Genomic DNA, 27,823 nt, shown 5'->3' on the forward strand with positions numbered 1-27,823 from the left:
CTAAATAACTAGACTGCCGTGAGCTTGGAAGCTTACCGTGGCCTGGGAGGTTGAGCATGTGACTTACTAGCTAGTTTTATATCAGAAGCTAAGTGTATAATGAAGGCTATGAAATAAGTTCCTTGATACTATCTAGTGCATTACAAAACTAAAGAAATATGCACAAGGATGAAAAATGACTGGCTTTAACAACACTGTAGTGCACTTAATGTCCAATAGGAAGCCTTTTAGTATTCAGTTCCCCTACATGCAAGTACACTAGATAGGGTGTGAAGTAATATGTGCTTTAGGGAGCCGTTGAGGATTACACGACACGGCACTGCACACATAATTTGCTCATTATTTGAAATGACTCGGTATTAACTCTGCATGTGAGCGTGTTTACAGAACCCAGTGCGGTAATAAACATTCCTGAAACTGTGTACAAAACTAAAACAACAGGAAGTAAAATAGATTCTTTACCTTCAGTGTTTTTAATGATGCGCTCCACCAGGACTGGGTATTTGGTGATGCGCTGGGTGATGAGCAGAATCCCCTCCGGCACGCCCAGCCTCCTCACGATCGACAACTGACCGATTCTCTGAACACGTTAAACACCACTGCGTTACATTTCATACACCGTGCCCCTCTTACCACAAACAAAGACTTCTACATAAATATAATCCACTAATCACGGTGCTGTGTTAGTGGAGAGAACGTGAACTGTGGATATAAAGCTCTAAAACATTATTTATTCATCTAAAATTCTGATGAATTCACATTTACATGGGTTCATACAATTTACGGTCTGCTAGGTGACCGTATCAGGTGTGTAACTAGCTTCTGCTGCTAGTCTGCTAGCTGTGTTTTTAGGTGCACAGGGCTGTTTGTGTTGGTCAGCAGTAAAATATCTGCAATGCTGTAAAATCTGACTACGCACAATCTGATGAACTAGCGAGTGACGGTGAATAAATAAACGTCACGTGTGCATGTGAAGGTGAGGACACGTGCGGACACCGCACTGACATTTCCGAACACGACGCTGGCCAATGAGAGACAGACAAGTCGAAATGGAGGCGGAGTTCAAAGCAGGTAATGAATATTAATGAAAGGTAATTAACACGTCACTCACTCGTATCAGATTCTGAAACTTTTTATTGTTCTGCAGTTGTTCTTTGTAAAAATTCACTGCCTCGGTGTGATGACTGCAGAAAACACCGTAACTGTCCTGCAGCCTGCTCCTGCAATCCTCCGAAAACTACACACACACGCAATAAGAAACAAATGCAATGTAAAAGTAAAAACAAAAACAGAATTAATCAAAATACATTTTAAGTTTACATTTTAAATTACTGATAACGTGAACATTAGACACCCAGGAATGTTGTGTGTCCCTGTTTATGTATGTATGTATGTGTGTGTGTGTGTGTGTGTGTGTGTGTGTGTGTGTGTGTGTGTGTGTACCTGAGTGATGAGGATGTCTCCTATGTTAGAGATGCAGTAGTTTTTGTCACTTCCTTCCTCCAGACTCTCTCTGCGGCAGTGTTTCAGTCTCTGCAGGAAGTTCTGATGTTCGTGCAGTAAACGGTCCAGATAAGGGAAGAGACGCTCGAGCTGAGACTTGTCCATCAGCAGCGAATCCCGGAGCTCACGCATATACACAAACAGCATGAGCTTCAGCGTCCGCACGTGGTTTACTTCCGTCTGGATCAACTCTGTCAACCGTAAGAACAATATAAACAAACCACAGACATCACGATACTCCATCAAAAAATACTCCTCCATCATTCAATACTCCTCCGTCATTCAATACTCCTCCGTCATTCAATACTCCTCCGTCATTCAATACTCCTCCGTCATACGAAACTCCTCCGTCACACAATGCTCAATCATACAATACTCCTCCATCATACAATACTCCTCCACCATTCAATACTCCTCCACCATTCAATACTCCTCCACCATTCAATACTCCTCCGTCACACAATGCTCAATCATACAATACTCCTCCATCATACTATACTCAATCACACAATACTCAATCATACAATACTCAATCATACAATACTCAATCATACAATACTCAATCATACAATACTCAATCATACAATACTCTATCACACAATACTCTATCACACAATACTCTATCACACAATACTCTATCACACAATACTCTATCAAACAATACTCTATCACACAATACTCAATCACACAATACTCTATCACACAATACTCTATCACACAATACTCTATCACACAATACTCTATCATACAATACTCTATCACACAATACTCTATCATACAATACTCCATCATACTATAATCTATCACACAATACTCAATCATACAATACTCCATCATACTATAATCTATCACACAATGCTCCTCTGTCAGACAATATGCCTCTGTCACACAATACTCCATCAGACGATACCCTGTCATACGATACTCCGTCATACGATACTCCGTCAGACGATACTCCGTCAGACGATACTCCGTCAGACGATACTCCGTCAGACGATACTCCTCCGTCATCCAAAACTCCTCCGTCATCCAAAACTCCTCCGTCATCCAAAACTCCTCCATCATTCAATACTCCTCCGTCACACAATGCTAAATCATACTATACTCAATCACACGATACTCAATCACACGATACTCTATCACACGATACTCTATCACACGATACTCTATCACACGATACTCTATCACACGATACTCTATCACACGATACTCTATCACACGATACTCTATCACACAATACTCAATCACACGATACTCTATCACACGATACTCAATCACACGATACTCTATCACACGATACTCTATCACACGATACTCTATCACACGATACTCTATCACACGATACTCAATCATACGATACTCTATCATACAATACTCTATCATACAATACTCTATCATACAATACTCTATCACACAATACTCTATCACACAATTCCTCTATCACAACTCCTCCGTCATCCAAAACTCCTCCGTCATCCAAAACTCCTCCGTCACACAATACTCCTCCATCATTCAATACTCCTCCGTCACTCAATGCTAATCATACAATACTCCTCCGTCATTCAATACTCCTCTGTCATACAATACTCCTCCGTCACTCAATACTCCGTCATACAATACTCCTCCGTCACTCAATACTCCGTCATACAATACTCCTCCATCATACAATACTCCTCCGTCAGTCAATACTCCTCCGTCACTCAATACTCCATCATACAATGCTCAATCATATAATACTCCTCAATCATACTATAATCTATCACACAATACTCCTCCGTCAGACAACACTGCTCCGTCAGACAATGCTCCTCCGTCATACTATACTCTATCACACAATACTCCTCCGTCATTCAATACTCCTCCGTCATTCAATACTCCTCCGTCATTCAATACTCCTCCGTCATTCAATACTCCTCCGTCATTCAATACTCCATCAGACTCTGTTACTGTGGGTGTGTTAATGACTTCTAACAGTCCTGATTTCACACCAATATGAAGGAGCAGGATTTACACGTGTCCTTATTGGAGAAACAATAACATTATACATTACATTGAACAAGTTACACAGTTATTCTCAAATATGAACATAACAGCACAAGGCTGTATTTAATATAATATTTTGCCAGTGTTTGAGATAAACAAACAAATAAATCACTCACCGTGGATGACGTCTTGCCTTTTAACAGCATCTTTAGAGAAATTCTTCACATACTGCGGATCTACAGTTAAACTCCATGTAGGAGCTTCAAAATCCCGAGCATCAGATTCCAGTTCCTCCCTCAGAGCCAAGTACTGCACATCTACACACACAGAGTTTGGTAAAGAGTGCTGTGCTGTTCCTGAACATGTATAGTGTGCCTACTGCTATCCATCAATCCATCAATCATGTCACCCATTCCATCAATCTATCCATCCACCAAGTCACCTGTCCATCCATTCATGCACCTGTCCATTCATCCACCTACAGCTTCATTCACTACTTATGACCTAAAGCTATAAAACTCATATAATCATTGCTACAATTTAAATGAGGAAGAGGAAATAAAAGGAGAAATAAAAGCTTCATGGTCTGTAAGTGGCGCTTAAATCAGGTTCATGTCTCACCCTCGATGCTGATGCCATCAGCCGTCAACTCATCCAGGATAGGCTTGTTACGGAGCTGATCACTCTCATCCATCCTGCTCACCTCACACCTATAAACATATTATAAATAAAACAAACTCAGCCACGTCACTTCATTCCCCTGAGCATTACCTTCATGAACAGGCTGAGACACACTGCTGTGGAACGTGGAGACCATTATTAACGCCGAATTACCTGTGTGCTGATTAACATACGAGTTCAACATCACCAAACACAACACACTGACACACACACATAATATATATTTATACAATCAATACACCCATGTCATCTTTGTTATTATTATTATATATTTGTAATATTATTCATGTGAAAGCTAAAAACACTGTGAAAATTAGCATTGCTGTTATAAGACTTTTAGCAGAACAATTAAAATCAGCTGTGTAATGTTCTACTGAAATAATGCTTGGAATATTCCAGCACTCTCTGTGGTCACGCCTCTTCAGGTGACTAACAGATCTGGCTCTTGGCTACACCTTCCTCTGTGAGTCGTGGAAAATAAAAAAAACATGTAAGGAAGAAGCGTAAAACTCACCGAGCCTGGTGTTCTCAATTAAACAGGAAAAGCAGGACAACTCACTTACTCACACACACACACACACACACACACACACACACACACACACACACACACACACAAATATCCTGTGCACATGCAATGGGGACCAAACAGGTCAGGTCTTCCACATAATTAGGAAGAAAAAAAGAAAAGAATAGTGCAGAGAGACAGAGAGAGAGAGAGAGACACACACACGCACATAGAGTGAGACAGACAGAGAGAGAGAGACAGAGAGAGAGAGAGAGAGGTGCAGAGTGTAATGCCCTTGACGTTCGGTGGAGTTCACTCAGTTTCACCTGCTCTAATGTTTACACACACTGTAACTCATTTACCAGTTCAGTTAGTGTGTGTCTCCACACCCAGCATATATATATATATATATATATATATATATATATATATATATATATATATATATATATATATATATATATATATATATATATATATATATATATACACACACACACACACACACACAGTTACATGTATAACTCTTAAAAAGTTCTGAACCGTTGCCCTTCCACACATTCCCATTATAAATCACATCAGAACATCTGGAATCTGTTTCAGTGTTACACTGTGATTCTCAACCAATCAGAGTCTCCGTAGTGCTCCTCAACAACCAATCAGATCCTTCTGATCACAAGTTTCATGGATCTATTTAAACAGTTTAATGAAACAATCTGAGCATGTGAATGTTTCTATAGTAACAAACAATGTACAGAAATTTTGTTCAAAAAAATGTTGCTTCAGCAGAAATTAATTCCCGCTACGCAAAATCACTGTGAGTGTAAAACCTGACTGGTGTTAAACCCAGCATGAGTCCTGGTGTGTGTGTGTATGTGTGAGAGTATGTGTGTGTTTAACAGCTGATCAGAAATCAGAGCCAAGTGGAAAAAGGCAAATGAAGCTAAACTCACAGATCTCCTCCACCTGCTCCTCACATTTGTTTTCTCTCTACGTCACTTCTTCACCTCACCATCTTTTAATAAATAATAATAAAAAAGATATATAATTAAACAATCATTTACAACTATTACTTAAAATAAATATTGTTTGCACCAAATAAATACCATATTTTACCAAAAAACAACCAATTCTCCCAGTACTAAATAAATAACTCATTTTTACAAAATAAATAAAATCATAAAAAATAAATTCTATTGTTTATCAAATACACAACTAAATGTGGGGTGTGTGTGTGTGTGTGTGTGTGTGTGAGAGAGAGAGAGACTGTAATCTGTAATACACCTGGCTTAATTATTATCTTGTTTTCAGTGGAAAAACAAACTCTTTCAAACCGCTTTAAGGCTTATTTACCGAACTTTATTTACCAAGACATGCCATCCAATATTAATATTTAAAGGACAAAACTCAGAATTTCTCTCTTAATTGTGCAGTGTAGAGTTAGTGAAGAGAGTCAGTGAAGTGAAGAGAGTCAGTAGAGTCAGAGAAGAGTCAGTAGTGTCTGTGATGTAAAGAGAGTCAGTAGAGTAAGTGAAGTGAGTCAGTGAAGTAAAGAGAGTCAGTAGAGCTGGTGAAGTGAAGTGAGTCAGTAGTCAGTGAAGTGAAGAGAGTCAGTAGAGTCAGTGAATTGGGTCAGTGGAGTCTGTGAAGTGAAGACAGTCAGTAGAGTCGGTGAAGTGCAGAGAGGAAGTAAAGAGAGTCAGTAGAGTCTGTGAAGTGAAGTGAGTCAGTAGTGTCGGTAGAGTCAGTGAAGTGAACAGAGGTAGTGAAGGGAGCCAGTGAAGTGAAGACAGTCAGTAGAGTTGGTGAGGTGAAGAGGGTCGGTAGAGTCTGTGAAGTGAAGAGGGTCGTGATGTGAAGAGAGTCAGTAGTTGGTGACGTGAAGAGAGTCAGTGAAGTGAGTCAGTAGAGTCAGTGAAGTGAAAAGAGTCAGTAGAGTCAGTGAACAGAATCAGTGAAGTGAGTCAGTGAAATGAAGTGAGTCAGTGAGAGTGTTGAAGTTACAGTACAACTGAAACAGATGGGTGATAAATCTCTCTCTCTCTCACACACACACACACACACACACACACACACACACACAGAATGCCTGGAATGCGGGAGACACAAACCGAAAAAAAAACCAAACTACCAGAATGAGACTTTTCATTAAACTTAACATCAAACTTTACTGATAGTGAAATATTTATTTTAAGGGTTTTTTTCGATATATAAAATGTACAGTGCACGCGAAGTCCTCGGCTGTAACTACACCAACGTTAAAAAGTCGTTAAAGTTTTAAATCACAAAGTCACTTACTCACCAGTTTAAACTCCTTCCAGACACATTAAAGCCAGGACATTTCTCCACACCATTCAATCACAAACTCTCTGGAGCACGCAGATAATATCACAGAGTGTTTATTTATTTATTTATATCTTCTTTGTAATTTCTTCACTCCGGTATCTGTACAACAAGTGCACACAAAACCGAGAGCTAAAGGCAAGCCACCCCTACTTCCGGGGAAACCATGACCAATCCCGCGCCAGGTGAGCTTCATTCCACGCCCACTTCCGAAGAGATGATTTTAGCTACGCCCACCATTGGAGACTGCACTAGGCACTACGGCGCTGCAGTCCGGTGTGAGAAGTCCATGAGACAGACGACTTCCTTTCATTTATTTATTTACTTTCTTATATCCAAAAATAAATGACATAAAAATACACAATATCATACTGGCCAAGTGATTCTACTCTGTGATATTTAAAATAAACGGAATGAATAAGCTTTCTACTTACGATCTGAGGTACAGAATGTCAGTCGATACTAACAATAAATTAGCTCCCGTTCTCTGTACATTATTCTTGTTTAACACATCAATTTATTAGGATTATATTTTAAACATAACGTTTTCATATTTAATAAAATTTTCTGTTAGTTACACAAAAAGCCTTTGTTGACCCATGAAAACTAGCTAGATATAAACCACAATACACAAATAATCTTTAACACACAAGCATGAATACATACATAAACCCTGTAGAAAGAACAACGATGATTTGAAATTACACATTAAAACAAAATTATGGGTAAAACGTTTATTATTTTAAATTAGTTAGCACAGCTAGCTTAGCTGCAAATATATGAAGAAAAACCATTAGCACTTTAACTAACCATCGCCATGGCAACTACGGACAGTGGCTAGGGCCTGAGGTAAAACAACTGAAAAACTTTTTACCTCAGAAAAAACTTATAAAGGCTGAATGAAGTACTCTTATTAAGGTAATTTTATTTAGCGACCAAAATATACTTTAAACACAATCACTGTAACCACAGAAACAAAATAAAGTGGTTTGGTCATGATAAACACATTTGTGAGGTAATTTATATCAAATAATTCAGTAAAATTTCCTCCAGAATATGATAAACAAATACATTAAGCCCCGAGAGTCTTTCTTTTTATTTAAAATCTTATAAATGATTGTTTTTTAAACCATAGTTTTACTTGAGCTGGCTAGCTAGCTAACTGTAACTGTGTTTTAATGCTTTAATGCAACCATTAACCTGTTAAATAAAACCCTTTTTATCCTGTTAGATAAAACCCACACGTGTTCTTTGGGTAATGCACGTTTTATGGGTTAAAAACCTGTAAAGGGTTAACACATCCAAAACAGTACTTTTTATTTAAAATCTTAAACATAAGACATGTAGAGACAGTGTTGGGTTTATAGGTCACAGGAACAGAATGCAGGTATTTACAGGTAAGGGAGCCATGTACCAAAACTGTTCACTCAACCCCAAACTTGCTGTCCAGCCCTTCTGTGGATAACGACAGAGTTACGGGAGATGTATATTTTCCTCTACACCATCCAACAAAACCACAGGAACAAACACCAACGGTGTTCCAAATCCCATAATGGATTTCACATGGAGCCCGGTAACTTAAAGAGACGAGAAAACCGAGATGGACTGCAGGGATCAGGTCAGTGACAGGTGGACATGGGGTCTGATGATGTGTTGCTGAGGAAAAAGAGCATGTTCTGGGGGAATGAGGAGCACTGAGAATGCTGGGATGAGTGAGTGACAGGCTGTGGGGGACAAAAAGACAACAGACATGGCAGCAAAAACAGAAGGGAAACCAAGAGGACATGGTGCTAATACTTCCAGAAGAAAATGTTCCTTACTGTATAGAACTGGACACCAAATAAACAGATATTTATCAAATTTAAAAAGATCTGGGTCTAGTCATGCTTTACTCAGCTGCAAAATTAACGTACATTATATAGCCAAAAGTATGTGGACACCCCGCTGATTATTGAGTACAGGTGTTTGAGTTAATGATTGAGATCACAGACATTGGACTGTGGAGCAATGAATCACGCTTCACTATCTGTCAGTCTGGTGGGTGTCAGAACACCAGGAGAACACCAGGAGAATGCAACGTTCATACAGTTAAGTCTGGTGGAGAGCAGATAATGGCCTGGGGATGTTTTTCAGGGTTTGGGCCACTTAGTTCTAGTGAAGGGGGAATGTTAATGCTACAGGATACAAACATATTTTACACAACAACTGTGGCCTGCACAGATCCCTGACCTCAACCCCACTGAACACCTTGATGAGACAGACCTTCTTGTCCAACATCTGAATGAGCCCAAATCCACAGAGACATGCTCCAAAATTCTGTAAAGTCTGCTGCCCAGAAGAGTGGAGGACGTTATAGCCACAAAGAGAGGCAACTCCATATTAATGGCCCTAGTTTTGGAATGGGATGTCTGACAAACTCATAGGTGTGATGGTCAAGTTTGGCCCTTTGGTGTACTGTAGAAGAGATCATCACCTGCATAGTTACCAATATTAATATTATGATATAGCACAGCAATGATTATCAGAACACACACACACACACAGTGTTCACTGCTGTAAAGTGTGTGATGTTTTTATCTTCTCTATGCTCTCAGCCAATAAGAACACAGTGCTGGTCTCATCTTGAATGCACCTCACTGCTTTTATTAACAGCAGAAATGTATTAATGCCTGAAGGCTCAGGCATCTACAACACGTGGGCAAGAGGAAGATTAGTAGGATTTCTGGATTAGAAAAAGAGAACAATAATAATAATAATAATAATAATAATAATAAAGATTAGAGATGCAAAACAATGCATCTCATCCATAACCCAATAAAATACTGATCAAAGCAGCACCTACTGGTCAGATCTGTCTGTTCTCTCTCTCTCACTCACTCACTCACACACACACCTTAACATTCTGTACATTTCAATTTTGGCTGAACTGTTCCTTTAATCTAGATGAGACGTTAGTGCTTCATCACCATAGCAACAATTCAAAACAACAAGCTTATATAACTGTCATTAAAAATATAAATAAACTCAAAACTGTGAATCAGGGGGCTGAGGCAAGCAACCACTTAACTGGCAGTGACTACACACTGAATATGTTGCTAATGCTAATACTAAGAGAGCTAACTCTGAGCAGCTACGCTCGCTAGTCTGTCGTCTGACGTGTGTGAGAGCTGAAGGATTCAGCTTTGAATAGTAAAATCTTCTCTCAGTTGTTGTCATGGTAATGCATCCCAGCGTAAGGACACGCCCCCATTTAATGATGTAATGGCAAGGCTCTGAGGTCAGTAAGAATGTGTGTACAATTTAGTGATAAACAGATGTATAGTGTCCTTCAGCTTTAACACAGATAATAAAGAAAAAACATAAATACAGCTTACACACATCCATCCAACCATCACCGGGGTGGACAACAATACTGAACTGGGAGGAGATGGAGAGAGAACTAGAAAAAGAAAGACAGGAAAAACAGACACACACACACATACATATACACCTACACGAGAGAGAGAGAGAGAGAGAGAGAGAGAGAGAGAGAGAGAGAGAGAGAGAGAGAGAGAGATATCAAAGGCAGATAGTGAGCATGATGGGGGGATAAATATTTTAAAAATAAAAGCACAAAGAAAGAGTGAAACACACAGACATACAAAAGTTTGCATCCTTCATTTTTTCTGGCGGGAAAGAGAACTGCGGCACTGGTTTATGATTTATCCACCAAAATATTCTCCTGCAAGTCAATGACAAGAAACTAATTCTAAATTAACAGAAAAAACAGCCTGAAAATAAAGACTGGACTGACCAAGCAAACGGGCAGACTCAAGGGGCGGAGTCAACTGGCCAGAGTCAAGGGGTCAGTCAATCAGGAGGAAACAACTGGTATGTAAATGTTTGAAGTTATGTCCTTTTTATCACTGAATATCATCCATGTCAGAGTGAAGGAACTGAAGGTCTGGTGTAACTGTTCTTCATTTAAAGGGGGGATGCAAAGTTTTGCACAGAGAGATAGACAGATAGAAAGACAGATGTCACTGTGAGCAGGGAGGTTTTTAAACAAACACACAATAAGGTCACTTTAATCGTCCTCTGACCACACCCCTCCACGCACCCGCTACAATCTCTCGCTCTCTCATATTTCTCTGTGGAGAGACAGAGTGAGCTGAAGCAGCCTCCTGATTGGTGGAGGTCCACAGTTTGTTCACAGTTTCATTGTGTTTGGGGCATGGCACACTCAGTTTCCTCTCGGATGGATATAAAAAGATGAGTGCAGCTTCTGTACGTACACAAACACGAGCAGCGTCACACATGTGGAACTTGGGCACAGGAACATCATTGCTCTGCCCACAAACGCTCCAGATCATGCGCATTCTAACACAATTAGTTCATTTACGTGTTACCCATAATGCACTGCACTTTAGTGTGTAGTGATAAAAGATATCATTAGCTACATTATCTGAAACAGAGTGTTGATACTTCCTGGTTTTGCTGACTGACAGGCATTTCAGGGCGGAGCTTAAGATAAAACTTTCTCAGCCAATAACAAACCTGATCATGTGACCTCAACATGGCAGTTCATCTTGCAGGTAAGCTAGGCTAGCCACATAACTGCAGGTATCTACTGCTGGATAACTGACGCTAGCAACTTAGCTGTATAATGCTGGTGTGGCTGGCTAGCTTAGCTGATGTTAGCTTAGCTAAACAATTATATATTTTACCATTAGCTACATCAAGCGGAATAATTTAAACGAAAGGCCAATCATGTTTGTATTTAAACTGATTATATTTAACTTAAGCCCCGCCCTTTTTAACCCAGACATGCCTGTCAATAAAAAAAGCTATCTAGGTAGCTAAAAGTCATGTGTTTAGCATCCCTTTGTCCTCTTTAGCTAAATGCTGGTTCATGTAGAATGTTAGTTCGTTTGCTAACCACTAGTTTAGCAAGCGTTTGGCACACAGCCTTAAAGTCCAGAAATGGGCAGGTCCAAAACAGGAAAAAACAGGAAGTGATAAAAACTGGTTCTATAAAAACCAGTGAAGAAGAAAAATAAATCTATCCTAGCTCATTACATTGGGGGGAAAGGGGGCAGGGCATTGGGTGCTGATGATGCATTAAGAGGGGCTGGATCGAGGGAGCGAGAGAACACGTCCGTTTTTCTTTCCCCCGTTCATGTGTGTGTAGGGGATGAGTCCTTCATATGTCCCCTCGTCCCCGGGGGAGTAGGAGGAGAGAGGGATGCTCTCCATGTTCTCCAGGTCCATGTCGAAATCGTCGCTGTCCCGCGCTCGGATCCTGTTCTCTTCACTGTAGAAGAACGACAGATCAGTGAAGGAGGGATGGAGCTCGTCTCTCAACATCTCGATGATCTCCTGAAACGCAGGACGCAGCTTCGGGTTGTAGTGCCAACACATCTGCATCAGACTGTGACTACACACAAACACACACACACACAGAGGTTATTATACTTACATGATAATCTGCAGAAACACATTCTCTTGTGAAATAAAACGTCATTTCAGGATACAATGATTGTTTATAGAACAAACACACAATTATAGCATCATTACACAAGTAACATTCAGAAGTACATTTAATATATTATATTTATAGTGATATTTGTTCGTTTCTGATTGGCTGGGTGTCTAAAGTGGATACAAAGTAGCTGTGTGAGAATGTCACCATGGCAATACGCAGACATTAAGGTTTATGCACGGCCTGTATTTACACTCATCGCCACTGCATTGCTAAACACAACCATGTAACACCCTTTATCGTTTGTTTGGAGACAACTCGTCATGTAGCAGAGACCGAGAACCCCCCCCCACACACACAGAGAGAGAGAGAGAGAGAGAGAGAGAGAGAGAGAGAGAGAGAGAGAGAGAGAGAGAGAGAGAGAGAGAGAGAGAGAGAGAGAGAGAGAGAGAGAGAGAGAGGATTTCACACTCACAGTCTATCAGGGCAGTTATCCGGCCGCTCCAGAAATCCTCCGTCCATCACAAACTTCAGCACCTGCTCATTAGACAGACCCTGATATGGCTGCTCGGCTAGCGTGCTAATCTCCCACAGGACCACGCCGAATGACCTGCAGAACCACGTTTACATATCAGTACTCACCTCACAGCACAATACACTCGTCATATCACTGCTGCTGCTGAACTCTGGGCTCTGATTGGTCAGAAGGTGTCGATTAGTTTTCTATAACAGCAGCTTTCTATAACAGTAGCGCAGGTTTAGGTTAATGTGCTTGTTCTGATACGTTACGGTTTCTATAGTAACGGCTCGTTCACAGGGACATGTACAGCGGACGCTCCACTGATAATAAACAGATTAAAAAACATGTGTAAGGATAAATGTGTTTATGTAACGTGTGTGGAAGGAGTCTCCAGGGTCAGCGCTGTGTAATTATCAGAGGTAAAGCTATAACTAAGTTCTCCTACATCTTCGGGACACAGGAGTTTACTGACGTTCCACAAGATTAAATGTAACTATAACCGGATGTAAAGTACAACGTGTCGTTCTTTAATAAGTAAGTTGTAATTGTTGGTTAACTGCTGTGGTGTAAGAGGAATAAAACACTTGGGAACATGCTGTTAGAGGAAAATAATCAACACCACCCTGTCTAAAATCGCATTTGGCCAATAAATGCTTATATAGTGTGTATTACAGATGAAGTGTGTGTGTGTCTCACCAGCAGTCTGAGTGTGCATTAAACACCCCGTCCTTCAGAGACTCGGGTGCCATCCATCTGACAGGAAGCAGTCCTTTACCTCCCTTCCTGTAATAATCAGTCTCATAGATGTCCCTCGTCATCCCAAAGTCTTCATCACACACACACGCACACAGAGAGAGATAAACAACTACACCCAAAACTGAACTCCATCTACACAGAACTGAAAGAAATAGTAGAGTCAAATAATAAAAGTAATATAATTTTTGGAAAAGAAAGAGGGATGATATAAAAATTTCATTCATTCTGCCCCTCAATGTCTTTATTTATTTCTTCCTTCTTTATTTATTCTTCATATAATATTTTCTGCCTTTTTCGTTAATTTTTTTTCTTTAGTCTTTACTTTCTTAATTAATTTTCCTTTTTTGCTTTTCTTTATTATTGTATTATATTATTAAATATTTATATAAAAATAAATTTTATTATTCTGTCAGCCTTTTTCTTTGTTTCGAGAAGATTTAAAATTAATTATTTAGTTTTTCTCCAGCTTCTAGAGATCATGCCGTGTCCCTCAGGAACAACATATGCAGTTGTTATTATTATTATTATTGCTGTTGTTTTGAAAATATTTTTTGTGTGTTGCCATGGTTACCGCCAATTTTGACGGTGTAATCTTCGGACACCATGCAGTTTCTGGCCGCCAGGTCCCTGTGCACAAATTTCTTAGCGTTGAGATAAGCCATTCCGTCTGCGATCTCTGCTGCCATCTGCATCATCTCCCTCAGTGTGGGGGGGGGGCGGCCCGGGTTATTCTGATACACACATTTAAAACTTTTGTTTTTAATGGTTCACAGATTTGATGTACAAAATAACCTTAGACGTGTGTGTGCGCGCGTGTGTACCTCAGAGTCAGGGCGGAGACGGCGCAGGTAGCTCTTCAGATCTCCGTGTGTCATCAGCTCCATCACCACCAGAGTGGGCTGGCCTTTAGAGACCACACCCAGCAGCCTCACCTGATCAGCCAATCAGAGAGTTCTGTCAGGACTGATGACCAATCAGAACTTGGAAATTCACTCGACATATGTTTAACAATGTAATGAGGTTAAATCTGATTGGTTACCACATGGTGACAGCTGAAAGACTTCATGACAGAGGCCTCATTCAGGAACTCGATCCTCTCCCGGAGACTGGCTGCCTCGTTAACCGTCTTCACGGCAACGCACGTCTCAGCCTCGCCCTTAACCACATCATGGGCCACGCCCTCGTACACCATCCCGAACGAGCCCTGACCCAGCTCACGCAGCAGGGTGATCTTCTCCCGCGCCACCTCCCACTCATCCGGCTCGTACACTACACACACACGTTTACTGTACTATAAGTACTGTACAGGCTATTATTATTATTATTATTATTACTATTATTATTACTTTCATCTGGACTGAGATATTCTGGGTTTGGTGAAGTGTACAGACGTCCAGTTGGTCCTTCTGCTTGCCTAACACACACACACACACACACACACACACACACACACACACACAAAATGGTACCGTAGCACAGATAATGACATCACACTGATTGACTTAATGACGTCACTAGCGGCTGTAACACTCACTTCTTTCTGACCATGATGAATCCAGCCATCGCCATCAGCACCACTAGCACCACACACACCAACGGGACCACGATAATCTTTATCATGTTGGACGGATCCACACCTGACCCCACACACAGCATATTTACAGGGTATGTACTATGGGCTTATATTATATATGTTACACATACATGATATGAATATAGTGTAGGGCACGGTGCGTGTTGCATACGGAGATCTTTGATGTAGAAGTACTCAGGTTCCGTCCAGGACCCATTTTCTGCCAGTGATGTGGCTCGGATTCGTACGGTGTAATTCCCAGGATGCACCACTCTCAACTTGCAGCCACCGTCACTGATGTAGTGCTTCCTGGACACACAGTGACTCAGCTCCTGTAAAAAAACACACACACACTCATTTCAGAAGTGTGTATTTAGTGTACTATCTTTTAAATCAGAAGAGTGCGTGTGTGTGTACCTCTGTATCTCCCAGTCTCTTGTAGTTCACCTCGTAAAGGATAATCATGCCATTCGGGGCTTTTGGCTCCGCCCACTTGATGTGCACTGAATATTCAACTACATTAAAAACGATCTTTCCGAGGATATCGTCAGCGTGATCTACAACACACACACACGTTTGCTAAATGCATAGCTACTTAAAAAAACTGCAGATATCATGTTCAATAACTGTGGCCAATTATTTTATAATAAAAAGTGTGTGTGTACCCTCGGGCAGGGTGCGAGCGCTGACGTAGGCGGCCATGCTGCAGCGCTCGGGGTCGCCCGGCTGGTTGTTGCAGGCGTGAATCTCGATCTGGTAGCTGGTGAAGTGTTTCAGGTTGGAGATCACCGTCGTCTCCTTACCATAGACAGACTGAATAATCTTATTTGACTCCGCCTCCTCTTCCGGACTCAGGCTGGGCAGGGTGGTGGGCGTGGTCAGGGAGGTGGAGATTGTGCTGTTGGCCACACCCACAAGGGATCTGCGCTGCCGGGACGGCCTGAAGAGTGCAAAGAGAGCAGAACTGAAATAACACGAACATAAGTGCTGGTGTGTGGGCGTGGCCACATATTCTAATGAGCATGCTTGATTTACAGGTTTAGTCCTGAGACTCCCAGTGCTACATCACTGCAGGACTGGGTGTGTGTGTGAGTGTTGATGTGTGCAAATGAGCGCAGGCGAGCGTGTGCAGATGAGTACAGGCGAGCATGTAGATGAGCACAGGTGAGCATGTAGATGAGCACAGGTGAGCGTGTGATTAACACCTGATGCGGAAGACTTCATTGTGCAGGTAATTCTCGAAGGTTTTGCGGTACTCGCTCTCCTCCGATTCTTTCTTCAGCTGTTTCTCGGTTTTAGGACACGGGCAGCAGAGCTCATTCTGTCCCGACTCCTCCGTCTGATTCCACTTCTGTCCCTCCTTACTGTCCACCTGTGTGGGGGCTCGAGACGGCAGTTTCATGCCTAACACACACACACACACACACACACAGTGTTACTTCCTCTTTTACAATTGTCCCAATATATAATCAATTATAGCGCTGTAACACACATACACACGTGCACACACCTTTCTGGCAGTAGTCAAACTTGTAGAGCTCGCTGGCCTCAGGCTGCTGAAGGCAGGACACTATGTAGTGTGTGATGTTGCCGTTGGGGTCGTTGGGAGGTTTCCACTTCAGGATGATCTGAGAGGAGGAGTTGGAGGAGGAGATGGGGTCCAGCGGCACAGACGGCTCTGAAAGACGGAAGGAGGGATGAGACGATTACGCTATGATGGCGGCTAGGAGACTGTTAGGTTAGTGCCAAGATAACAGCTCACTGGTGGCGTTGGTGCGGACGTAGATTATTGGGCTCTTGGCCCCCTGGACCTGGTGCTCGTCAGAGGTGGAGAGCTGGGCTTTAACCATGATGGCGTACTGAGTCCAGGGCTTTAAGGCCACAATGAGAAATCCGGGTTCCTGCTGCTGTCGGCCATCGCTGTAGCGCTGAGGAGGATCCACATCTGCAATCACCCAGCTGTGAGAGCCGCACGCATCCCGCCCGTCAAACTCCGTCACGTTCCTGTACGGCCTGCACACATCCCAAAACACTGAAGGTTAATCTCACTCTCGCTACAGGAAGAAATACATCACATCAACATTCACAAACCTACATCTTTTTTATTCAAATAAATAAACATCTTGCTGTTGTTATGGTAACGTAGCTTCACATCGTTATTACCCATTACCAATAAAGAACTCAGTCATAAATATTTCAGGCTGTACTTTTTACAGAATTCAGATTCAGTATTCTACACTGATTTCAGCCCCATACCAAAAGCCGTTTTGTCTCAACTTATATTTCATCCCTGTCTCACAGCGCAGAACTGTACAGAACCGAGGAGGAACCACCAGAACCTGAAGACAAATTCCGTTGGGCTCCGGGTTTCATCACTTACGCTTCTTTATATAGAACCATGAAGCCCAGCAGGTCCCTGAAGTCCGGCGGCCAGAACGGCTCCCATTTAATAACGATTTTATCTGCCAGAGTCCGGATCATCGTGAACTTCAACACCCGGTATTCACCTGAGAGTGAGAGAGAGAGAGAGAGAGAGAGAGAGAGAGAGAGAGAGATATGGACATTTCTATCAGAGAAAAAGTGCGTGTGCGCGCACGTGTGTGGCCATGCATTTACACACTCACATGACGCCTGGTCTCCGTTGGTCTTAAAGCCGATGTCGTTCTTGGGCTGTCTCTCTCTCGTCCCGGTCACCTCCTCCATCCTGCGGATCTCACTCAGACACAGTTTGGAGTTGTGGTGGAAGAACATGCGACCCTGCAGGATGCTGACGTTGTGCTTGGACCAGTCCCACAGCTGACGCAGGTTCTGATTGTCCAGAGCGAAGAACGTGTAATTCCTTTATATAAATACAAAAGAGAAAGAGATCACAATAATCCATCAGTAATAATAAAACACTGTGCTTCACTAGGTTTAAATTAGAATTAATGCTCTACTGTATCATCACTCTGCCCTCTCTGCCAATCAGAATGGTCTGTCTTACCCCCTTTCCTGAATCTCTCCGCGGATCAGTCTGAGTTTCCTGAGGAACGACAGAGAGACGAGAGCGTAGGAGCGACGCACCATCAGGTATCCTGTGATTTCTTCCAGCTGACCCAGATTAGCTTCCAGTTCTGCTGCGATGTTATCTAACTCACACACACACACAAACACACACACACACACACACACACCATGTACAATGTTAGTGTAATCCAGCTGCCTGTGTTGCTGTACTTACAGTAAGTGTGTTACTGCAGCAGTTACAGTAAAGTCCTCATAAAGCATTTCATTTTAGTTTTTACTTCCTCCTCAGCTGTTATTATGATTATTATTATTATTATTGTTGTTGTTATTTACTTCCTCCTCGGATGTTGATGGTCAGGCTGCCATTGAGCAGTGTGCAGCCCCGCAGTGCCTGAGCCGCCGTCACAGAGTCCACGGTCTTCTCCCCCACACACACTTTAGGACACATTCCTGCACACGGTGTACACGTCAGCCTACACACACACACACACACACACACACACACACACACACACACACACACACACACACAGAAATGATATGATTATCCAGTTCCCGGTGTGAGCTGATACATTAAAGAGTCTAATCACACAATGGCCTGTTTACTCACAGGACCACATTATATACCACATCTTGGATTTAAATGTAAACCAGTACAGTTACTACATCATCAGTAAACTAGGTAAAAGAAATGTTAGAAACTTGCCTTCTGTCTCACTCTCTTTGTGCTTCCTTCTTTCTTACTCTCATTTTCCCTCTCTGTAATCTCTCTCTAGTGAAGTTGTGTATGCTCTGTGTGTGTGTGTGTGTGTGTGAGAGGGAGAGAGACTCACGTTGTGGAGTTGACGGTGGTGTACCCTGAGGGACACTCAGGAACACACGCCCCCTGGTGGATGACGTAGGAATGGCAGTCTTTGTCCTGTGTGTTGCGAGTGCACTGCGTGTGAAGGGCGTGGCAATAGGCGGGGCTGATGCACCGCCACCCCTTAAAGGAGAGGGAGCCAGAGGGGCAGGCCTCCACACACACCCCCGCATGCAGGAAGTGACGACACGCCACACACCCGGCTGCCGAGTCCGGCTTCACACATCCTCCCAAACACTCAGAGTGACAGCACTGCCCGTCCAGCGTACACGCCCTCGCCTTACACACTGACGGACACACTGCGGGGGACGGGGAGAACGAGACAGAGAGCGATAGAGACAGAAAAAACAGTGTGGTCATGTCACTATATTCCTTCTGTTTTTAGGGGCCCAACACACAGACACACACAGACACACACAGACACACACAGACACACACAGACACACACAGACACACACAGACACACACAGACACACACAGACACACACAGACACACACTCTTAACCAGAAAACAGAAAAAGAACACACACCCAGCAACCACAACAGGACAGAGTGATAATCCACTTTCACACAATAGCATCAAGGACATCTACAATACAGTGTACACATAATTAACTTCACACTGTGTGCATGTGTGTGCACATGTGTGTACTGTATGTATTTGTCTAACAGCTACATTTCTGTGATCTTTTCGTGTAGGTGATGGAGTTAAAGCTGCTGGTGATGTGTTTATGTTCTTTTTCACTACATGACCTCCGAACAGGAAAAGGCCACACAATGGCAGGAAATCATTCAGACTCGAGTGCGTGTGTGTGTGAACTTTTTTCAGGTAACTATTAAGCGTGTTTCCCCTCACAGGAACTTTTTGTGAAACTCAGGATCTTCAGGCGTCGTGGTTCCAGGAACACTTATAGTTCTGAATGGACGACTGGACAAATGGACAAAAGTGGAGTTATAAATAACCAGGAGACCATCAGCCGAGTGGATAAACACGTAAACAAACGAAGGTGTGACCCGAGAGAACAGACGGACCACTCCCTCCAGGATTTAGCGATCGCAGCAATTAACGCAAAATCAAGGAAACTGCAATATTTGGAGAAGTTTACAGTTTTTAAAAATTACTGCAGATTCGGGTCGCGGCGTGTCATGTGATGTCATCACGACACGCATTCAGCCAAAACCCTCTTCCATTCACGTGTGTGTCGAACACGAGTACTGCTAAAAGCTCTCTTTTACCAACAAACATCGCTGTGAAAGAGTGTACAGAACTGCAATTTCAATTCCGTGCGATTCAAGTAGTTTCTGCATCGCACGTTTTTAATAAATCACAAACAAAACTCAGCGAAATCCTGTATGGACTCATTATTAAACTGAATGAAGTCTTATCTAACAGACATCTAAAGCACACGACTACACAAACTAAATGAACGAGTGGCTGACCAAATGAAAGGCTGACTAATATAACAGCCAAACAAACAATCCAACACGTGACCAAACAAAACAGCACGTGACCAAACCAGCAAACATGTGACCAAACCAGCCAGCCCGTGACCAAACCAGCCAGCAGCTTCACTGACTGAACAAACTGGACAAGCTGGTGACCTTTCAGTGGAAATCCAGTGATTAATACTTTAACCTGGGATACTTTTACCTGACAGCAGCCTAAAGTTAATACTGACACACACACACACACACACTCAGTACTCACTTTGCTGGCAGTGTCGCTGTGTCCAGCAGCGTGCCCCGAACTGACCATTGATGGTGGTCTGAGGACAGATGGTTTTGCCCTTGGCCATGCCCGGACACACGTCTCCGCACTCTCCCTCGTTCTTATTGGCCACAATGTAGTTGTCTTCCACCGAGTCGAGGATCTGGGACCAGTCGAGCGTGGAGAGGTAACACAGGTCCGGGTTCTTCTCTAGCCGCACAGCGCCGCGTGTGATGTTCATCAGACTGTGCAGTCCGATCTCTTTCAGTTGCAGCATCTCGAAGATGACCAGGGCGTAGTTGAAGAACAGGTTGTTCCCCCGGACGACGGTGAGGTTGGGGAACAGGTCACTCAGGCTCTCCAGGCCGTACACGCGGAATAGCAGCAGGTAATCAGTCACCACCGTCAGCTTGGGGAAGCTCAGACCCCGGAAGTCCTCGGCTTTCGTGTGGAACATCAGCAGGATCTTCAAGTGGCCCTCAATCACCGTGCAGTTCTCCAGAGAGTGCAGGTTAGTCACGTTGTTCCTGATGTCCTTACTCGGACAGACTGGGGACAAAAACGTTTAGAAATGTCACAAAACACATGCATCGCATTTATTACTAAAAACAACAGGCACAGAAATACATCATCCAACATGTGTACTGAACAACGGACAAGGGGAGAAGTGAGATAACGGACGAGGGGGGGAGCGAGATAACGGACGAGGGGGGAAGCGAGATAACGGACGAGGGGGGGAGCGAGATAACGGACGAGGGGGGGAGCGAGATAACGGACGAGGGGGGAGCGAGATAACGGACGAGGGGGGGAGCGAGATAATGGACGAGGGGGGGTGCGAGATAACGGACGAGGGGGGGAGCGAGATAACGGATAAGGATGCACCGAACGTTCAGCAACCTAAATTGTGAACCGAAATAAGTGAAAAGGCCGAATAAATTTGACCGAACAATGCCGTGTTTGACGACACGACAAAATAGCCTAGCAGCCAGAGTGAGATGCGCAAATGTCATGACCTCGATGAGAGGGCGTGCGCATGCACGAGCTACGAGCACGAGCTACGTGCTCTGGATGTTTACTGTGGACACGTGCGTTTGTTTTGTTTCTGTTCCGGAGCATGTTTCTGTCACGTCGCGAGACGTAAGGGAGTAGAGTACGGAGGCAGGTAAAGACGTAATTATTTAAGGGCAGGCAGACAAATCGTAATCCAAAAAACTTACTCAAAACAGGCAAAGGGTCATCGGGCTATCGGCAAACGGGCATAAACGGGGCAAAGCAGGAATCAGAGTCGCGGTCACAGAAAACAGGGTCAAAACAAGAAACATGAACTAGTACTATGGACTGGGAGCAGAAACACCAGCAGGGACTAAATGAACTAATTTATAGTTTAAACTAACTAAATCTATCAAGGAACATAACATTAACAACGTATCTAACTATATCTACTAGAATACTCCGCAAGGTGTACAGGGACGCTAGCGGTATATGTCCCCAATATAATCAGCCATATAGAACCGAACAGAACCATTTTTTTGCACTTTTTAATGCACTTTTTTGTTGTAGGCTACAGAGTGTTACATTCTTTCAGCAGTCTGTTATAGGCCTAACATAGGCTATTCAAGGGGGGGATCAAAGATGACCACATCAAAAATATTTTTATTTTAGTCATTTATTTATTTAAAGTTATATTGTGCCTTGTTGGTAGCCTATGCCTGCTGGAATGAAAAAAAATGTTCAGTGTTCAATAAATATTTTGAAATTGTAGTTTTTGTAATAGATTTTTTTCTTTGAAAAGCAAGATAAAATAGTAAAAAGCACGCTTTGACTATTTAATTTATGCAATGGTGAAAAAAAATGGCAAAATAATTGGAAAAAGCACGAAAAAACGTGTTCGGTATTCGGCCTAGTTTTTCATTATATCCAACTTCGGCCAAGAATTTTCATTTCGGGGCATCCCTAATAACGGACGAGGGGGGGAGCGGGATAACGGACAAGGGGGGAAGCGGGATAACGGACGAGGGGGGAAGCGGGATAACGGACGAGGGGGGAAGCGGGATAACGGACGAGGGGGGGAAGCGGGATAACGGACGAGGGGGGGAAGCGGGATAACGGACGAGGGGGGGGGGGGGCGGGATAACGGACGAGGGGGGAAGCGGGATAACGGACGGGGGGGGGCGGGATAACGGACGAGGGGGGGAAGCGGGATAACGGACGAGGGGGGGAAGCGGGATAACGGACGAGGGGGGGGGGCGGGATAACGGACGAGGGGGGGAAGCGGGATAACGGACGAGGGGGGGAAGCGGGATAACGGACGAGGGGGGGGAAGCGGGATAACGGACGAGGGGGGAAGCGGGATAACGGACGAGGGGGGGGAAGCGGGATAACGGACGAGGGGGGGGAAGCGGGATAACGGACGAGGGGGGGGGGGGGCGGGATAACGGACGAGGGGGGAAGCGGGATAACGGACGAGGGGGGAAGCGGGATAACGGACGGGGGGGGGCGGGATAACGGACGAGGGGGGGAAGCGGGATAACGGACGAGGGGGGGAAGCGGGATAACGGACGAGGGGGGGAAGCGGGATAACGGACGAGGGGGGGAAGCGGGATAACGGACGAGGGGGGGAAGCGGGATAACGGACGAGGGGGGGAAGCGGGATAACGGACGAGGGGGGGGAAGCGGGATAACGGACGAGGGGGGAAGCGGGATAACGGACGAGGGGGGGGAAGCGGGATAACGGACGAGGGGGGGGAAGCGGGATAACGGACGAGGGGGGGAAGCGGGATAACGGACGAGGGGGGGAAGCGGGATAACGGACGAGGGGGGGAAGCGGGATAACGGACGACAGAGCAGCGGGCAGAGCGGAGCACTACATGACTGAAGGAATGAATAAACGATTAGGAGGCCTGATGACTGGAACAATCAATGACAGGGAAATGTTAAAAACAAAAACCTGATTTACAGAGTTGTTATCCTGGAACATTCTGTTCAGACGGTGGTTCACTACACTGACCGCACTCACGTCCCTCACTACACCATGAACTAGCACGCAGTGTTCATAAAAACCATCATCGAGCTGCACCAGGCAGAGGTTACTCATCTTGACCGTATGTAGTTTAGTTTAGTTTACTTGGTATCTGAGTGTAAAATCCACTATGAGATGTCCTGATCTGATTCTGTATGGTGATGTATTTCCTTCCGAAACAGGAAGTCAGAGTGACAGTACGTTAAAGCTTTTGTCTGATTACACAACAGCCAATAGCATTTGAGATGCACTAACCCACGCCTCCTCATGATCTAAACCCACCTGAGGGAGCTAGCTGAATACAGAGAACATTGAAGAGTTTATATAGAACCCGACAGTTTTATCAGCAGTGGACATGTTGGGAGCGAGACGCCGTGCTTGTCGGGAGCGAGCGAGACGGTGTACGTGTTTGAGGCATGGCTGAGGGTCAGTGTTGTCGTAGGTGATGGAGGGCCTCGGGGACGTCACGAGATGTCTGAGCAGGAGATAAAACCATATCGCTTACTGACGGAGACAGGATATAAAGACGGAAATCTAACAGCACCAAGTCCGTAAAATTCTCAGAAGGAAAGACACATGACCGCCAACTCACAAACTCCACCCACTTCTGCACAAATAAGTGCCAAAACATTTATTCTCCGCTGGAAAAGGGAACAGCGAGCAAGTGTCAAGATGCACGGCCAGAAACAAGAACCGTGTTTACTCCTAATGAGCTGCTACTGTAGAGCAAGACATGCCCCTGGGGGCGGATCATATACACTACAGAGCATTTAATTGGACGAACACAAAACGAGTACAGGATGAGTCATAAATAATATAATAATTTCCCCATATTTTCAAGAAACAATCTGTACAATAACAATGAGAATATTTCCAAAATGGTTTTGTTTGTTATTGCAAATACACCGTCCTGTTCCACTACACTCTAAACATTATACTGCATTAAAAAAGCACTGTAAATGTTTATATGATGAACGTATAAACTGATGTAAATCATCTCAGGATTTATTTTCATTTGAAATCTTTGCACTTGTGCTTTAGGAGAAGTTTTAAATGTGACATTAAAATGAACCACTGAAGTGAGAGCTGAAAGTTAACCGTGTTTACACCTGAGCAGGTACAGGTTTACAGAAACATACACTACATTTAACACTAATAAAGAATAAATAGATATAGAATGCGTATTAATAAGAGTATCAGCAGGTATTTAAATGAAGTTACTTACTTTCTGCGCTGCTCTGTGGCCAGTTCCACACAACACCAAGACACATAACAAACCCAAACAAACTCCCGAGCTTCATGTTTTAATCCAGAAAAAAAAGGCTTCTTTTACCAAAAAAAATGTTTTTTTTTATATATATATATATATACACACATATACACACGCACGAAATACTCAGGGGGCAAATAACAAAACGTCACAGGCGCTGAGGAAAAGCTAAACGCAGTTTATAAATATCTAGTTTAGCTAGCATAACTGACTAGCATGCTGTGATTGAATTAGCTTAGCTTCACTCAGAACAACCGTCACAAAACACACTGCCGTCCGGGACGCCATTACTGCTTATTAATCTTTTTAAAATTGTCATCTTGGACCGGATTATTTTGTATTTTAGCCAGAGAGAGCATAAAATTCCCCGCTGGCTAGCTCGCAAAGCCAAAAGGACAAACTAGCGCGAAGCTAACTCTGCTAGTGAAAAAAAGGGGTCACAAACTTTTAATTCCCGCCTCCGAGGCAGTCATGTACACACTTACAGAAACAACGCAAGTAAAAGACAAATGTTAGGCACACTGTCTGCTGTGTGTTAAAGCTGCTACGAGTTTTATGCACTTATTATTTTGCTAATGCTACATCTAAAGTTAACGCTAGCAGGCTAGTCAAGTCAAGCGTGGCTTCAGTAAAGTTGCACAGCTCCGTGTCTCAGCTCTCACTTATTATTCCCACAATCATCAAGAAGCGCAGTGCAAATATAAAATTAATCCAACTCCTAAAACCCGCCATAAACCTGCAGAATAATGATTTAACGCCTTCAGCAAAACGCGGAACATCTCTACAGAGCTGAGATTTATCTCCCAAAGTTAGTGTTGGAGTCTGTCCTGATCCCCTGAGGTTTTCCGTTCTCTCCTTTCTCTTTTCGTTAATTTTTCTCTTTCTTCAATATTCTGTCAGAATGCACGCGGAGGAAAAAGAAGACAAGAAAAGAAAAATGAATAAAGAGTATAGAGTCCACAGAGAAGTGCACGCTGGAGGCAGCAGCTTCCATAGGATTTTGTGTCTCACTGCACATCCCACTGAGTCTGTAAACGCAGGGAGACAGACAGGCAGGCAGGCAGGGGGACAGGTACTGCTTATTTACTTATGTCTAGTTTACCTCACTGTAGTTTATTTTATGGCATTAATGTACATAATTATTGTAACCTGTATACGTTTGTCCTACACTGCCACCTTGCATTTTGTCACTTTATTTTTTTTATTTACTTATTTTTTGTCATTATTATTATTATTTTAAATTCTATTTTTATTATTATTCCCATTATAATTTTCATTTTATTTTATTCTATTTTCATGATTGTTTTTTAATTCTCCTTTCTTATCTATATTGATGCTTTGGGAATATTGTATGTAAAAAATCAGGCCAATAAAGTACTCTGAATTGAATTGAAATCGACAGACAGTTAGGCAGTGAGACAGACTGACAGACACACAGGAAATACGGATTGGAGTTATGGACTTGGACTCTGTGGTTTGCTGTCTCTTTCTCTCTTGCTGTCTGTCTATCTGTCCTGTCTGTCTGTCCGTCCCTCTCTCTCGCTCTCTCTCTCTCTCTCTGTTTCATTCATTGGCAATAAGACCTGTACATATGTTTATGACCATAGCTCAGATACACAGTGTGTGAATAATAATAATAATAATAATAATAATAATAAACATATTTTAATATTAAGAATTTGCACAGCTACATCAATATCCATAAACTTAATGTAAAGGGCAAATACTTTAAAATGTATACTTCAAGTAAAGCTATACAAGAAATTTGCACTTATAACAAAAATATACTTAAAGTATACATTTACATTTGCGCTATAATTATACTTAAAGTAAAACATGTATTTTTATTTACATTTAGTCATCATTTACATTTAGTCATCTGGCAGAGTTTCTCAGAGATAAAAAAAGTTCACACATATGTGCTTCTTCCCCAAATGGTTACCACAAAGCTGGAACAGTTCCCCTTCACTGGAACTCAGAGACTCCAAACACTGTTCCATCGAGACACGCAGTGCACAAAGTGAGCTCCATGAAGACATGGTGTGTGAAAGTTGGATGAAGGTAGAAGAACTTGATTGTCCTAAACAGAACCCTGACCTCAACCCCAATGAACACCTTTGGGATGAACTGGAACTGGGGTCTCCACACATCAACATTAGCACCTGACCTCAATCTCACTAACGCTCTTGTAGCTGAACGATCACAAATTCCCACAGCCATGCCCCAAAATCTAATGGAAAGCCTTCCCAGAAGAGTGGAGTGAATATTCTTTGACTATAAGTACACACACTTAGTACACACAGTGTTAAGTACACATGAATGAAGTGTTTATAACGGAGAGGTTATAGGTGTTGAATGTTGTCCTCTGTGTAAATAAAAATGGAAAGGAGAAGTTTAAGGATTTTGTCCAATGATTACAGCAGGACATCATGTTGACTGTTGACGTGAACCTGAGCTACAGCACACACCTGTGTACACCTGTATGATGACTTAAAGGTCACACGTGTCCTAATCTCCACACGGCAGTGACGTGAACATGTCCTGCGGGTTCATCAACATGTCCATGATCTTTCACTGACCTTTACAACAGTCATTTAATCACACAAACCACATTATCCTTCTCTCTCCTC

At 43.0% G+C, this 27,823-nt stretch overlaps 2 protein-coding genes across 4 annotated transcripts in view; both read right to left on the reverse strand.

Moving 5' to 3' along the window:
* arhgef18a (rho/rac guanine nucleotide exchange factor (GEF) 18a) overlaps nucleotides 1-7,167 on the reverse strand; it is a 14,622-nt gene extending 7,455 nt beyond the window's left edge. The window contains exons 1-7 of one of the 3 annotated variants that reach the window (XM_017472636.3): nucleotides 6,978-7,167; nucleotides 5,629-5,690; nucleotides 4,108-4,196; nucleotides 3,663-3,803; nucleotides 1,444-1,694; nucleotides 1,112-1,237; nucleotides 463-580 (exon numbers count right to left, since the gene is read on the reverse strand). In XM_017472636.3, coding sequence (XP_017328125.1) covers nucleotides 463-580; nucleotides 1,112-1,237; nucleotides 1,444-1,694; nucleotides 3,663-3,803; nucleotides 4,108-4,180 — 709 coding nt within the window. In that variant the 5' untranslated portion in view covers nucleotides 4,181-4,196; nucleotides 5,629-5,690; nucleotides 6,978-7,167. Of the gene's footprint in view, nucleotides 1-462; nucleotides 581-1,111; nucleotides 1,238-1,443; nucleotides 1,695-3,662; nucleotides 3,804-4,107; nucleotides 4,197-4,681; nucleotides 4,913-5,628; nucleotides 5,691-6,977 lie in introns of those variants that run through there. The other 2 variants (XM_017472637.3, XM_017472638.3) reach the window with 2 other exon arrangements.
* A 756-nt stretch (nucleotides 7,168-7,923) lies between these two features.
* Nucleotides 7,924-26,247, reverse strand: insra (insulin receptor a). The gene is made up of 21 exons (XM_017472267.3): nucleotides 25,149-26,247; nucleotides 20,905-21,453; nucleotides 19,168-19,495; nucleotides 18,668-18,807; nucleotides 18,312-18,456; nucleotides 17,953-18,167; nucleotides 17,709-17,835; nucleotides 17,091-17,341; nucleotides 16,839-17,006; nucleotides 16,534-16,732; nucleotides 15,994-16,268; nucleotides 15,746-15,885; nucleotides 15,501-15,660; nucleotides 15,290-15,392; nucleotides 15,102-15,169; nucleotides 14,795-15,024; nucleotides 14,577-14,687; nucleotides 14,327-14,486; nucleotides 13,696-13,825; nucleotides 12,955-13,089; nucleotides 7,924-12,434 (listed from the first exon to the last, which is right to left on the reverse strand). The coding sequence occupies exons 1-21, from the start codon at nucleotides 25,222-25,224 to the stop codon at nucleotides 12,119-12,121; spliced, it is 4,026 nt and encodes a 1,341-aa protein (XP_017327756.1). The 5' UTR covers nucleotides 25,225-26,247; the 3' UTR covers nucleotides 7,924-12,118.
* Between the last annotated feature and the right edge of the window lie 1,576 nt (nucleotides 26,248-27,823).

This window comes from Ictalurus punctatus, chromosome 7 (genome assembly GCF_001660625.3).
Source record: "Ictalurus punctatus breed USDA103 chromosome 7, Coco_2.0, whole genome shotgun sequence".
Lineage (NCBI taxonomy): Eukaryota > Metazoa > Chordata > Actinopteri > Siluriformes > Ictaluridae > Ictalurus > Ictalurus punctatus.